Here is a 15,053-nt window from a genome sequence, read left to right as displayed (position 1 = left end):
CCATGGAAAGTGTTGTTTTGTTGAGAAGGTTTCAGCCACATGCTCTGGATCAGATTGCATTAATGTGGGCTTTATTTCATGTATTGAAAGTTTATCTAAAAGGCTAATTAAATATTTACTATGCTTAACATTTGCAGTTCATGGACGAAATACTGCATAGTGAGAAAAGACACCAGGCTGAAGATGCAGAACAAGATGAAGCTTGCAGAAAGCCATTATGTGTGTACCATATTAAAAGTCATAGTACATCGATGGAATACCTGGGTGAAATGTCGCAAGAAGCAACATTCCTGTAAGTTTAAATTGTATGCCTATGTTGATTGAATACATTACCTCATTGTAGCAACAGTCCAACCTGCTGTTTAAATTTTTTTTTTAAATGTTATATTTTTTTCATTAATATGTGCATCAATACAATCCACACAATAAGTCATTAGCTAAGTTGCCGATAGATCCGTTCTCCTGTGATCGATCGGTGAAGATTTGGCTTGGGGGTTCACTAAATGGCAGTCAGTGCAGGAGAAGAGGTCCAAAAATGCAAAGTTCTGTGGAGAAGATCATGTGACCAGGCAGTCACTAGATACAATTTGTGCACTGCTAGAGAGAGGACAGGACTCACAAAGGGGTGTACCAGAGCCTGTTTCAGCAGAGGAAGGGGATGTGACTTTGTAAATGGTTGCTATAAAACAAGAAATGCTGGTTACATTATAATAAATGAAAAATGTCAGAGTTGTTTTTTTTTTTTAATGCTACAAGTTTTTTCTTATAGTACAGCAGATTTATGAAAAAAAAAACCATGTAGACTATTGCTTGGTCTGCAGCTTTTAGATAGAACATTCTTATTAATGCATTTAAAGCTGCATGTTCATCTATTATACTTCCTTATTCCATCAATACTGTATATGAAACACCTGTACCCAGGTTCAATACTAAATAGACATGGTACAAAATAAACTTGTAAAACTGGACTGTTTGATGGAGAATTAATGAGATTTTACTATTTTTCAGAGTTCTATCACTTTTGCCTTGATACGTCAGGGTATACATATTAGGGCAATTTTGGAGCTAAACTGACGCAAAGAGCATCACATTCATTTTGCACATCTTCGCATCAATCTATCAAGTCTATGCTCCAGTGTTTATCCCATGTGCATCAGTTTGTGGTTTGGGGAGTGTCAATAGGAGTGGTTATGTACAGATGCAGCGGCCATTATTTAAAAAAAATCACGGCGTCGTTTCATGTGCGCTGCTGTACTCCACGCGGCATGAACGCGGCCAATCGCCCAGGAACACGTGTTTATCGCGGTTGCTTTGTTTGAATTTCATGGATTGTGTGCAATTAAATGCAATTAAATGAATGAATTGTAATGTGTACAGTACTGTGCTACTGTGTCAATTTCAGGTGTTTAAAAGCCAGAACACTAAAATGCCATTTTATGCACTCGCCTGCACTCGTGTCTTAAGGCGGTACGCTTGGAAGAAATCCCGTGCCATGACATGGGTATTCCGAGGTATACACGGCGTGATTTGTTAAAATAATGGCCGCTGCATCTGTATGAGTTACATGGCAAGAGATTACTATCTATTAATGCACAGTAAGTGTGCTTTGACGCTCTGCACCAAAATGGTGTCATACAGTATGTACCATACTTGTTGCTCCAGACTCTTACATCTGGCGCTGATTTCTAAACTAAGTTAAAGCTGCAGTTCAAGCAATATCCTGCATGTGTGTTTTTTTTAATAAATCAGTTCTGTAGTAAGAAAAAATACTTTTAGCATTTTCTGTTTTTAAAAAAACAACTTTGAAAGACCAATTTTCTTGTATTCTATTTTTAAAAGCATGCTTGTTGCTATAGCAACCATTTATATTCCCCATATTTAAAGATGTCGCCAAACTTTGCCGATCAATAGACGGAGAACGAATTGACCGGCAGCTATGCAGTTCTTTAGGTAAATAGAGATTGCCCACATGAAACTATTGAAGTAAAAAAAAAAACCTACAAAAAAACGGGAGCTTGAACTGCAACTTTATGTGTCACCTCAGACCTGGTGGAGTTTTTTTCACGCAGATTTGTAGGAGATAAAATGATGCACAGAGATGCAGAATTTGATGCTTCTTATTTTAATCTGTAACTCCTGCCTACATCTTCCTTGTGGCACGCCCTTTAAACTGACACAGATGGCACAAGGACTGGAGCAAACCTCGTGATACATTGGGGCATATGTATAAAAAGTGGTGCAATTCTGGGTTAAAGGAACTGCACCCTACAGAATCTATCAAAGAAATAAAATCCTATTAATTTCAATGGGGATTTTTTCTTTGATACATACATACAGTATGGTGCAGTTTTTAGACCGAGATTTCCTCCACTTTTGCCCTGATACAAATGCCCCATTGATGCTAAAAGGTGCAACGGAAAAATTAAGCAATTTCCGAAAATGTTGCTCTAAAAATTGCCTTAGTACATAAACCTCATAAATTATAATTACCTGTATCAAATTGTAAATGTCTGCGCATCACCTTTTCTCTCTTCAATCTGCTTCAAAATTTTTTTGCCACGTTTTAGGTTTTTGTAACTTTCTGTTTAATAACAATCTGCACCAGAATGTAATTACGTTTGACTCAATTTAGCACTGATATAAGGTCAAAGCAGTGAACACATTTTCAGTGTGTTCATACATATTGTCATATGTATCCAGGTTAAAGGGGAGCAGTTATACAGTAGCTAAATTAAATGCCCCATATATATCAAAGAAAAAAAATCCTATTGATTTCAATGGGATTTTCTTTCTTTGACCCATATAAAGCAATTTATTTGCCCCAGATTTGCACCAATTTTGCAATGATACCTATGTCCCATATACCATATAAACTCCTTAATATTTTGCTTCTGACTGGTCTGGAGGTTTATCTAATATCTTACATGAAGTCACTAAGCCATTCTAGTAGTTTTCAGATAATGCTGCTAGTGCCTGTAATCCTTCCTTCTATATCTCTACTTTCCCTGTGCTCATGGGTCTGTCGCTCTTTGTTTTCTTTGCCGTCATCTTTCCTTTGTCTTCTGCGAGCATCTCTCATTTCATCCGTGAGAACCATAAGGTGAGGCGGCGGCAGCAGCTTTTCCTCTTTCCCCTTTGCTGGTTTTGACTATATTTCTGAGAGAAAATACTCATGTAGGATGGAAAATGTGTGAGTGTGTTTTAATGTACTGTATCATTAAACACTTCCTTACAGTTTCTGTGAACTACCCACATTTTATTGCAGCAGTGATGTGTTTTTCTACTTCTAAAAAAAAGAAACAGAGAAACATTAACGAAATATTGCTAATATGACATTATTAAGTGCGCGAGAATGTGAGTGGGGACGTGAGTGAATGTTTATATACTTGATTTAGCACTTTACTTCTGTGTGCGTTTGCAAAAGAAATTCTATTCTTTCCACACCATCAAAGTGGTGTTGTGTGGTTCTTTATTTTGCTAAAGTACCCAATTTGTACAAGAAATGGAAATACTCTTTAAAGAGAAGGCACCCATCTTAAGTGGACTTTCTAATGGACTGTTTATCATTTTTATTCTGGAAGCCAGAGGGTCATGTGTAAGATGACTTAGCTCAGATAGTGTCAACTCAGCCCTCTTTTCCAAGCACGACAAGGTCTGTTTCTTTTCTTACTTTATTTTGGAGAAAGCATGGAAAAACAGTCTCTTGTGTAGAGGTGTAGGTCTAAATATCTCTGTGTGTGCTTAGTAGTAAAGGGAGGTGAAAAGATAATCCTGCAGCACCATTACATGGGTTACAGCAAGGTACTCACTCGTCCAGTGGTGTGGTGGAAAGGAAATGGCAATGTATGCTGGGTAGTAAGATAGTCTGGGGACAGACCATCTGTGGGCAGAGCAGAGGGGAAGAAAGCAGACTAGCCCATTTGAGAGAAAGGCTGGGGCTGCTATGGCAACTCACAGGAGTGTCTGGGGGAGCTACAACATGTAGCAATAATGTTGCATCTTTAATACAGCAAGCTGCTGGGAGAGGGGAAATGGCACTGTATTTATCACACAAGCACTGTGTTTGTGTGCAGAACCAAACACATACAGCTGGCACTAATAAGCTGGCAAGCAGGGCTGCAAGGAAAGGGTGGGGTGAAACAGAAGTGCAGACAGGAGTATTCCTGTTCCATGACACTCCCCGTCTGGTATCTGTAGATACCACTATATAACAGGCTATGTGGAACATATGTGCAGTGCAAACATAACATAACAATGCAAAGGTCCATATTCCCATAGCAAGGTGATACCGGCCGGTACCACTGGCGTCAAAGTCCTTTGGCCAACCTTCCAGTAAGGGAAGCCAGGTGGATGCACAGCTCTTGGTTAGCTTGATGCACCACAAAGTCTTTTGTAAGAGTCTCTGGCACTGTTTCCTTTTAGCCTTGTGAGAAAACAGTCCTTTTGTCTCTGTAGTTTTATCCACAGAGTACATCCCCTTGTAAGTGTGCCAGTCGTGGTAGCTTGTCGCCCTATCACCTGGTGTTCGGCAGAAGGAGATGGCTTTTGGTTCCTTGCGGAAGCGGAACAACACTTCTGGAAGACTGGTTGTCGAATCTAGTCCAGTAAAGAGGGCGTCTCTCAGAGAGACTCCCTGAAGCTGAGTGCTGGGGTTGAACATTACCCGGATTTGATCGGGTTCCTGAGGGTGGTAGGCCTCAGATGATTGGAGGTACCGACATTCTTCACCTTCCTCCATTAGAGGTGCTGGCTTTGCGTGGCCGGTAAAGAATATCTTCTGGATGAAGGCCACAAAGTTGTTTTTGGTCTCTGTTTCCCTTTTTAGGTCGCGGAGGTGCGAAGTGAACCTAGAGATGGCATGTTCTCTATTGTTTGGGAAGCGTCTTTTTGGTGAATGGCATGGTGGCAGAGTCACCCAACTGCCTAGTCCGTCTTTAGAGAGCTCCTCGACAGTTAGCCTCAGGAATCCTCTATCTTCCCTTGATGGTGTTCGTTTGCAGTCCCTTGTTGTTTGGAACGCTGTGCACCGTAGGTCATCGGTGCATTTTTTTTGCACGGGAACATCTCCACGTCGTTTGGTGAAACACTTCTGTGTTTCTCTGTTGACTGCCATCGGGAGGTTATTGTCTCCCTGGACGTAACGAAGAACAGTCTCTTTTGTCCTAGTAAATCCCTTTGTGAAATGTCTCTGTGGCCGTCTGTTTTTAGACGTAGGAGAGGACAGTCTTTTTGACACTGTGGCTTCACCTGTGGGGCGCAATCTTTTACGGCTATGCCAGCCGTGGCAGCTGGTTGCTTTGTCGCTTGATACTCTATGGAGAGGAACAACTGTACATCTTAGTCGTGCCATTGCTCGTGAGAGGACTGTTTGATCGTTTATTGTCTTTTGGACGATCCCTTTGTCGGTCACCTTTGGGAGGTTACTTTCTTCCTTCGGTGGAATCGACTCGTCATCCTTAGCTGTCTGGACTGTTAAGCATCCTAGGCCATTGTCGCATCCCCTCGACGTGAGGATGTCTTTGTTGATCTCAGAGGTATGACCTTGTCGTTTCTCTTCACTTGGCCCTTCGGTCACTTGGAGATGGCCAAGACATGGTTCAGAGAGAGATGTGTGTCCACATTCTGTCACCACCGTTCTGCGGGCATCAATGTAGTCTTGCCCGTGCTCTTTGTTGGTGCACGCGTTGCCCGTTGGTGATAACCCATCCTAGGTCAAGTCTTTGGGCGTATGGTGCGTTGTGGGGTCCGTTATGCTGTTTACGGACTTTATGTACCCTCATAATGTCCCTACCGAGCAGCAGCAGGATCTTGGCGCCTTGTTCTACCGGCCGGATGTGGTTGGCTATTCCTTTGAGGTGGGGGTAATGGAGTGCCACGTCTGGTGTGGGAATCTCGTCCCTGTTTGTGGCCATGTGGTTGCACTCGATGAGTGTGGGAAGGGATATGTTCACTTTGCCGTCTATTGAGCATATGGTGTAGCCATTCACTCTTCTCCCTGTGGTCTCCATTCGCCCTGCGCACGTTCTGAGAGTGTAAGGAGAAGCACCGTCTTGTATGTTAAACATGTCAAAGAACTCTGACCTGACCAGCGATCGGTTGCTCTGGTCGTCGAGGATTGCGTACATCCGAATAGCCTTCTCAGGTTGTCCCTGGGGGTGCACTGCGACAAGGCATATTTTAGAGCAGGACATCATGTCACCTTTTCCGCATACCTCAGTGCGCTGAGATGTGACGGATGTTGGCTCTCCTTCTTCTTTCTCCCCGCCGTGCTCCGGTACGGAGGATGGGTTCTTGAGTTGGTGGAGTGTCAGCGCCTCTGGGTGTAATGCCGTCACGTGCTTGTCACTTTCGCACACTGTGCATTTGATCTCTTCTTTACAGTCCCTGGCTAGGTGAGTCGTGGAACCGCAGCACCTGAAGCAAACTCCGAATTCTCCAAGTAACCTCTTGCGTTCCTCTAGGGACTTCATCCTGAACCCAAAGCACTTGTTGAGTGGGTGTGGTTTCTTGTGTATGGGACATTCCCTGTTTGGGTTCCTTGTCTCCGGCGACCGACTGATCGGGAGTAGTTTGGGTCGTGGGAGGCATGTCCGTCCTGCGGGTCGAGATGGGTGTTTGGGGGTTACCATATCTCGTCGCTGGTCTCTCGTTCCTCAGGCTGCTTGCACTGTATGTGGTTTGCGCACCTAAGAAGAAGCTAAGAAGCTGGGGTCGTTCCTCGTCCTTGCTGCTTCGCGAATGAAGCTCAAGAAAACTGAGAATGGGGGGTAGACGACTTGCTTCTCCTTTTGTATTTGGAGCCTTGTGAGATCCATTTTTCTTGGAGGTTGAAGGGTAGTTTCTCCAGGATGGGTCTCACTCCACGAGCTGAGTCTAGGACGTTGAGACCTATTAAGGAATGGTCTTTCCTTGCGAACTCCAGTTCTTGCAGCAGGTCCCCAAGCTCTCGTAACTTCGAGTAGTCTTTAGTTGTGATCTTGGGGAAGCTGTCGACTCTTTTGAAGAGCGAATCATCGACTGCTTCGGGGCTGCCGTAGGACTCTTCTAGCCTTTCCCACACTAGGTCAAGACCTACTTGGGGTTGATGCGCGTTTGCCGCCCGCAGTCTATTCGCGTACTCTCTGGATTCGTTCCCCAGGAACTTGAATAGCAGGTTGAGCTCTTCCCTTGCTGAGAAGTCCAAGCTGTTGATTGCGTCTTTGAACGTGAACTTCCACGTCCGGTAGTTCTCAGGGCGGTCGTCGAAGCAGATGAGCCCTGCTTGTACCAGGTCGCGCCGGATCATATACTTGGCTATGTCAGTCAGGCCTGAGGCATCGGCGTGTTTGTCCTGTTCTGAGGTAGTTGCTGGGAGGGTCCGTGCGGTAGCCTCTTCCTTGGCGTGGACGCGTGATGACTGCTGGTCGGTGTGAGGGGCTGTGTTTCCCCATGTGGGTGTATTTGGATGGCGAGCCCGTTGTAGTGCATCCGTGTGCACGCTGGCGTGTGGATCTTTGTTGCGGCTGTGGCTATCCCAGGCAGCATGTGCCATTGGCGGAGCAGCGTCTCCTCCTCGTGGACCTAGCAAGTCTTCGGTGTCTGTGGTGTCACTCCCTCCGTGTTGAGATGGTGCGCTGGTGTTTACGCTGAAGAGGCTCCTTACGTAGTCTTCAGTGCGTTGGGCTGGATCCTCTGAGGCTATCCGTCTGTACGGTAGCTCCCCGCCGTCCTGTCTCGCAGCTGCTTCTAGGACTTCGGCTTGGGCTATGGCGGCAGCGGCGCCCTCTTCTTTGCTTAGAGCCTCTAGATCCGCGTCTAATTCTGCCTTTCTACGCGCATTGGCAGCGGCGGCCTGCTCCTCCTCTTCTATGCGCGCCTTTTCTGCCCTTACGGCTGCCTCTCTCCGACCATATTCGGCCCTGGACGTGCGGCCTCTGCGGTGGCTCGCGCCTTGGTAGCGTTTGCGCTTGCGCTAGACGCGTGAGATTGCGCTGATCTTGCTGACCTCGATGAGTGTCTGGATGTGCTGGAGCGCTGTGATGCAGTTTCCAGCAAAAGGTCCTTTCTCTGGTCTTCGGCCTCAGTGACAGTGGTCTGCACGAAGCCGTCACGGTCCAGGTCAGTTGCCTCCTGCTGGTCACGTTCGCTGAGGCTTTCCTCCGTGTTAATTCTTTTTAGGTATGCGAGATATGTTTGTGACAGCATTTGGTAACATTTGTGACTTGACCTCAATTGGGCTATAGCCTGTCTAATTTGTTTCTCCTGATCGCTAGTACTTGCAACGTTACATATTTCACGACCAGTGTCCTCCAGGCCTTCTCTAACTTTTCGCGGTGTGCTTCAATGTCAGTCTCATATTTTGCGCGGGCCTTTTGTGTCAGTGTGACTGTCCGTTTGGGCCTTGCGCCTGCCCGCGCCTGTTGCACTTGCGCAGCGGTCTCTGTGTCTGAGTGATAGCTTTCCTGCGTGATGTCTGGTGAGGCTCTGAGTTCTGCCATGCTGTAGGTGTGTGTGGGCCTTTTGCCAGTGCGTGTGGCGTGCGGTCTTTTACCTTGTCAGCGATGGGCGTCTGTCTCAGATGATGCCGAGCGGTGTCCTGCAGCGTGCAGCGTAGGGGTAGCTGTACTCACAGGTGTCCGGTGGCTCTGACCCGTGTCCTGGTGGGTGTCCGGTAGCGCGGCCCTTGATGGCACTAGCCGTGGGGACGTGCGCAGGGGTAGGTGAGATGGTGGTTCCTCACTATGGGGCTGTGCAGAGGGTGAACTCAGACAGAGAAAAGGCAGTAAGGTTTTGTGTGAGAAGCACTGTTTGTTGCAAAGCTGCTGTGCAGTGTAGGCTGCTGCTTGTCTGTTAAGGCTGCAGGCTGTGTGCAGTTGAGCTACTTGGTGCTTCCTTTGTCTGCAGAGGCTGCCCTATTTTATCATGGAGTCTGGAGTAGCAGCTCCTGTAAGTGTCTGTAAGGCACACGATATCTTTTCACTATTCTGGAAGCCAGAGGGTCATGTGTAAGATGACTTAGCTCAACTCGGCCCTCTTTTCCAAGCACGACAAGGTCTGTTTCTTTTCTTACTTTATTTTGGAGAAAGCAGGGAAAAACAGTCTCTTGTGTAGAGGTGTAGGTCTAAATATCTCTGTGTGTGCTTAGTAGTAAAGGGAGGTGAAAAGATAATCCTGCAGCACCATTACATGGGTTACAGCAAGGTACTCACTCGTCCAGTGGTGTGGTGGAAAGGAAATGGCAATGTATGCTGGGTAGTAAGATAGTCTGGGGACAGACCATCTGTGGGCAGAGCAGAGGGGAAGAAAGCAGACTAGCCCATTTGAGAGAAAGGCTGGGGCTGCTATGGCAACTCACAGGAGTGTCTGGGGGAGCTACAACATGTAGCAATAATGTTGCATCTTTAATACAGCAAGCTGCTGGGAGAGGGGAAATGGCACTGTATTTATCACACAAGCACTGTGTTTGTGTGCAGAACCAAACACATACAGCTGGCACTAATAAGCTGGCAAGCAGGGCTGCGAGGAAAGGGTGGGGTGAAACAGAAGTGCAGACAGGAGTATTCCTGTTCCATGACAATTTTTTATTTGCCAAACCTCATTCTATAGCACATGTTTGGGGTAACTTGTATGTTTGTTGTACCGTATATTTTTGATAATATTGTTTGATTTTGTTGCATGTTTTAAACAAAGCCATTCTAAGCCAACTAAGGCTAATCCAAAAAGTAAACCCGAATCAGAGGCAGAAACTCTGTTTTTGTTGTGTGTGCCCCGGTTTCGCCCATAGATTTGAGCTGAGTTCTCCTTGTCTCAGATGAATGGAGTTCGGGGTGGGGGAGAGGGGGTGTCCAGATTTTGGGCTTGAGGACCTGCCCATCCTTAATATACGTAGTCCTCTAAAAATAATATATATTTCCTAGTGGCGGCAACCAGAATACAGAATGTTTTTAATGGTGCCTTTATGAAAAAAATCCTGAAAGCGTGGCACGCAGAAACCGAGGACTCTAAGAAGAAGAAGGAGTACTTTGAGGTACGTGTAAACTAAACACTTGTAATGTTCACGTTGTCTGAAATAAATTTACAGACACCAAATAGGGGACTTAACATTTGTATCTTAGATCTACACATCTCTAAAAATACACTCTGTGTTTTCACTGCTGCTTGCTAAAATAAACACACGTAAAACTTTCCATCAACAAATCTTTCTTTAATAAGGACGTTGTCGACTTTCAGATCTGAACTGATGAACTATTCATTAACAAAATTAAAATATTAGCGCTATTATTCTACTATTTAGATATTCACGCAATTTATTGACCAGTTTATATCCAGTGTCTCATATTTAGGAGTCTTTTCAAACCCTATAACTCCACCTCTCATTTTTCATCATTATAGGACAACTGGTAACAAGGTTCGCTATGGAAGTCTCTGGGGTCCTTATTTTTATTTTTCTTGTATAGCGCTGCTAGTTTTACGTAGCGCTTTACAGAGACATTTTGCAGACACAGTGCCTGCCCCGTAGAGCTTACCATCTATGTTTTTGGTGCCTGAGTCACAGGGAGATAAAGTGACTTGCCCCAAGTCACAAGGAGCCAACACCGGGATTTGAACCAGGTTCCCCTGCTTCGAACTCAGTCAGCGTCTTTACTCACCGAGCCGCTCTTTCTCCATATTTAATATATTGTGAAGCAAGTTCTTGTGCAAGACATGATTTTAGTCACATTCATTTGAATGGAGCTGAGCTATTCTCCAGGACTCAGAAGTGGTTTCACAGCATATTGCGTAGCACGCTTTGGGGCCTATTCATTAAAGTGTAACAATGGTGTTCCCATGAGAAAATGCAAATTTGTGCACAGAAAATCACATCTTCCCACACAGCTCAAAGGTGCAATCCCACGTAGTCAGCCAAAAAAACATTTTGTCAATCAATTAATAGTCTAATTGTCTTTCTCGCACAAATCTAACCATGCTAAATAAAAACATTTGGCTACTCAGGTTTCTTTGGTAATTATTCACAAATTGCATTTTTTAGGAGAAGTGTTTCTTCATCAAGTGTTTTCTTTAACTCATCCCTCCTGTCCTTATCAGAGAGCCAATAAAGATAATGGGAGGGAGAAAGACAGAGGCTCTGACCCAGGCCTGCACAACATACGGCCCGCGGGCCACATGCGGCCCGCCGGGGCACCCCGTGCGGCCCGCGACGGACCCCATTCAACCCCCCCCCCTTCACCCACCTTCCCTGGTAAGGACAGAAGGAGCGCGCTCCAGCATTAAGTAGGAGCGCGCTCCAGCATTAAGTAGGAGCGCGCTCCAGCATTAAGTAGGAGCGTGCTCCAGCAGTGTCTGTGTGATTGCGCGCTCTCCCCCCTAATCCCCCTCCTCAACCCCCCCCCCCTCAGCCTGCTCCAGCAGGGTGACGCACTCTAGCAGTTTAGTGCGACCCGGATCTTCCGGGTCTGCTGCTAGAGCGCGCTTTCCTGCCGCCATCTCTGTTTCCGCCACCACCATCATCAGGTAAGCATGGGGGGAGGGGTAGTTCATTCATGCGGGGGCTGCTGAAATGGAATGGGCTGGGGGGCTGCTGACATAGGGGGCTGCTGACATAGGGGGCTGCTGACATGGGGGGGGGGCTGCTGACATGGGGGGGCTGCTGACATGGGGGAGGGCTGCTGACATGTGGGGGCTGCTGAAATGGAATGGGCTGGGGGGGCTGCTGACATGGGGGTGGGCTGCTGAAATGGAATGGGCTGGGGGGGCTGCTGAAATGGGGGTGGGCTGCTGAAATGGAATGGGCTGGGGGGGCTGCTGACATGGGGGGGGCTGCTGAAATGGAATGGACTGGGGGGGCTGCTGACATATGGGGGGGCTGCTGAAATGGAATGGGCTGGGGCGCTGCTGAAATGGGCTGGGGGCTGCTGATATGGGCTGTGGGGGCTGCTGATATGGGCTGTGGGGGCTGCTGAAATGGGCTGGGGGTGTTCTGAAATGGGCTAGGGGGGCTGCTGACATGGGGGTGGGCTGCTGAAATGGAATGGGCTGGGGGGGCTGCTGACATGGGGGGAGCTGATGGAATGGACTGGGGGGGGCTGCTGACATATGGGGGGCGCTGCTGAAATGGAATGGGCTGGGCCGCTGCTGAAATGGGCTGGGGGTCTGCTGATATGGGCTGGGGTGTTCTGAAATGGGCAGGGGGAGCTGCTGAAATGGAATGGGCTGGGGGAGGGCTGCTGACATATGGGGGGAGGGGCTGCTGAAATGGAATGGGCTGGGGGGCTGCTGATATGGGCTGTGGGGGGCTGCTGAAATGGGCTGTGGTGGGCTGCTGATATGGGCTCTGGGGGGCTGCTGATATGGGCTGTGGGGGGCTGCTGATATGGGCTGCGGGGGGCTGCTGAAATGGGCTGTGGTGGGCTGCTGATATGGGCTGTGGGGGGCTGCTCTGGGGGGCTGCTGATATGGGCTGTGGGGGCTGCTGAAATGGGCTGGGGGGGCTGCTGAAATGTGGTGGGCTGCTGAAATGGGCTGGGGGCTGCTGAAATGGACTGGGGGGGTTGCTGATATGGGCTGTGGGGGGCTGCGTGGGGCTGCTGAAATGGGCTGTGGGGGCTGCTGAAATGGGCTGCGGGAACCAACTCTGTTTTCCTTGTGAGGGGGCAGAGTGGTGTGAGTTGCAGGGGTGGGAGTGTGATGTGAGGTGCAGGGGGGGAGAGTGGTGTGAGTTGCAGGGGGGGAGAGTGATGTGAGGTGCAGGGGGGGAGAGTGATGTGAGTTGCAGGGGGGGAGAGTGATGTGAGGTGCAGGGGGGGGAGAGTTAGGTGAGTTGCAGGGGGGGAGAGTGATGTGAGGTGCAGGGGGGGGAGAGTGATGTGAGGTGCAGGGGGGAGAGTGATGTGAGGTGCAGGGGGGGAGAGTGATGTGAGGTGCAGGGGGGGGAGAGTGATGTGAGGTGCAGGGGGGAGAGTGATGTGAGGTGCAGGGTGGGAAAGTGATGTTAGGTGCAGGGGGGTGGGATGTGTGTGGTGTGCAGGTGGTATTGTGTATTTGATGTGGAGGGGGAGTATTATGTGTATGGGTGAGGGGGAGAGATGGGGGTATGAGCGATCGATGGGGAGTCTCGCAAAGGTTGATGATGGGTTTTGGGGGAGATATGAGGATGATGATGATGAAGGGGGCTGGGGGAGATATATATGAGGATGATGAGGAGAGATGATGATGATGATGATTTTACCCATGCGGCCCAAATCTTTTTTCCTTGGAGCAGTTCGGCCCTTTTCACTGTACAAGTTGTGCAGGCCTGCTCTGACCCTTCCAACAGGTGATGAACACACAGTCACAATTACTCAAAGGGTGAGGAGACCAAATCTCCCCCCCCCCCCATTCTCAACTCAACATGTTTACAAACTAACTTTAAACATTTTCAGAAAATGTTGGATTTTGGTAAAATAAGAGTCAACCTTTCAGAGTTAACCCCTTACATATGTAATTTTCATTACTACACTAGGATGGGGTGCCCTTTTGAACAGTTCTTGCAGAGTCCATGTCCCATATATCACTCTTTCCTTATACACTTCCAAAATACTTTACCTATTCTATTCAGTGTGAGATGAATTATATATGCAGCAATATGCATTATATATGCAAAAATGTGCATCTATGTCAACTATGTGCATGTATGTATGACTACAGTGAAAGTTTAGGATGTTTACGGCATCAATTTGCAATGTGTTTTCAGGTGATATTGCATGGCAAAACTTGCTGGTAAATAAATACTTTTCTACTTTAAATAGAGGAGCATTTCCTTAATGGAAAAAAAGAAGAAAAGAAGGAAGCAGAGGATCCTCGAAGCTGAAATTAATGGGGTGCAGCTCCGGCAACCCCCGGCTTTCCACCTAATACAAAAATCAAAACCAAAAAACCCGAGGTGGAATGCAAAAAAGATTTTTGTTTTTATTTAAGATGATCTGGGTTAGGACTGTGCAAGTTTTATCATTGACCTTGAGAAGATGTATGGAAGATGAGGACCCCTATAAAGAGCGCTTGCATTTTCCAAATGCTGACTTTCTTATCAGCTACTGTATGTTATTAAAGAACGTAAAGCACAGTGTGACATTGTCGACCGTATTTCTCATGGTCACTCAATGGTAACGCTTTCTTTTCTTTTTTCCTGAAGCGTTTGGAAAGAGGAGACATGGAAGACGATCAAAGTGTCCAGTCTTCTGAATCAGGAGAAGGGGGAGATGAAGTGTCACAGCTGCCAAGCAAGGCAGTGCTGAAGGTATATGTAAAATGAGGCTAGTACATTAGAATTGGAGATCATTAGAGTCAATTTACTATTACCTCTGTAAGTTATTCATAATTCAGATGGTCTATAGTTTAAGGCAGGGGTGCGCAAACTTTCTCCCCTGTGCTCCCCTCCTGCTCGCGCCCCCCGCCCCCCTTACCGTGTCTCCGGTGACCAATGATGCTGCAGGGTCATGTGACGACGCGTCGCCTGAAGCCGTCGGAAAGGTAAGGGAACTAACCGATGCCTCCGGCATTTAATTTAGATGCTTTGGGGAAGAGTGTGGGGTCTCTGTAAGCACAGCGCCCCCTCCCCCTGGGGGGTGTGCCCGCCAGTTTGCACACCTCTGGTTTAAGCTATAACGTATCACATGTTAAGTAAAAACACCTTTATCCAGCAACATTTGTCTGCAGTCACATGGGGCACTCCTACTTATTTATTTTTTTAACCACTAATTCACTAAAGCCATATCACAAGCTGTAAAGCTTTTTATCACTGCAATATTTTGGCTACAGTTGTAACGTATGTAATGCGTATTTAACCGACTAATTACTTATTCACATGGTATTCATTAAAGTCTGATACCTGAAGATATTGGGCTACTACCGCGCTGGCATATGTATATAACGGCCAATATATACTTGGGAAAGATAAGACTAGTCAACTTAGAATAGGCAATAAAAATATATTAATATATGTTTTATGATAACAATATTATGTATCAGTAGCTGAAGTGGCCAGCGAGTCACGACATTTGAGCTACTAACTGGTTAACAATTGCACATGTGGATGTTAT

General features: G+C 46.9%; 1 protein-coding gene across 5 annotated transcripts in view; it reads left to right on the top strand.

Annotated features, from left to right (window-relative positions):
• Positions 1 to 15,053, top strand: part of FBXL13 (F-box and leucine rich repeat protein 13) — a 238,941-nt gene that overhangs the window by 41,239 nt on the left and 182,649 nt on the right. For all 5 annotated transcript variants that reach the window (XM_075599630.1, XM_075599629.1, XM_075599631.1 and 2 more), the window contains 3 exons: positions 138 to 292; positions 9,897 to 10,006; positions 14,147 to 14,251. In XM_075599630.1, the coding sequence (XP_075455745.1) occupies positions 138 to 292; positions 9,897 to 10,006; positions 14,147 to 14,251 (370 nt within the window). The remainder of the gene's footprint in view (positions 1 to 137; positions 293 to 9,896; positions 10,007 to 14,146; positions 14,252 to 15,053) is intronic.

Source organism: Ascaphus truei, chromosome 5, assembly GCF_040206685.1.
Source record: "Ascaphus truei isolate aAscTru1 chromosome 5, aAscTru1.hap1, whole genome shotgun sequence".
In the NCBI taxonomy this organism is placed as follows: domain Eukaryota; kingdom Metazoa; phylum Chordata; class Amphibia; order Anura; family Ascaphidae; genus Ascaphus; species Ascaphus truei.
This window is presented reverse-complemented; position numbering and strand designations above follow the sequence as displayed.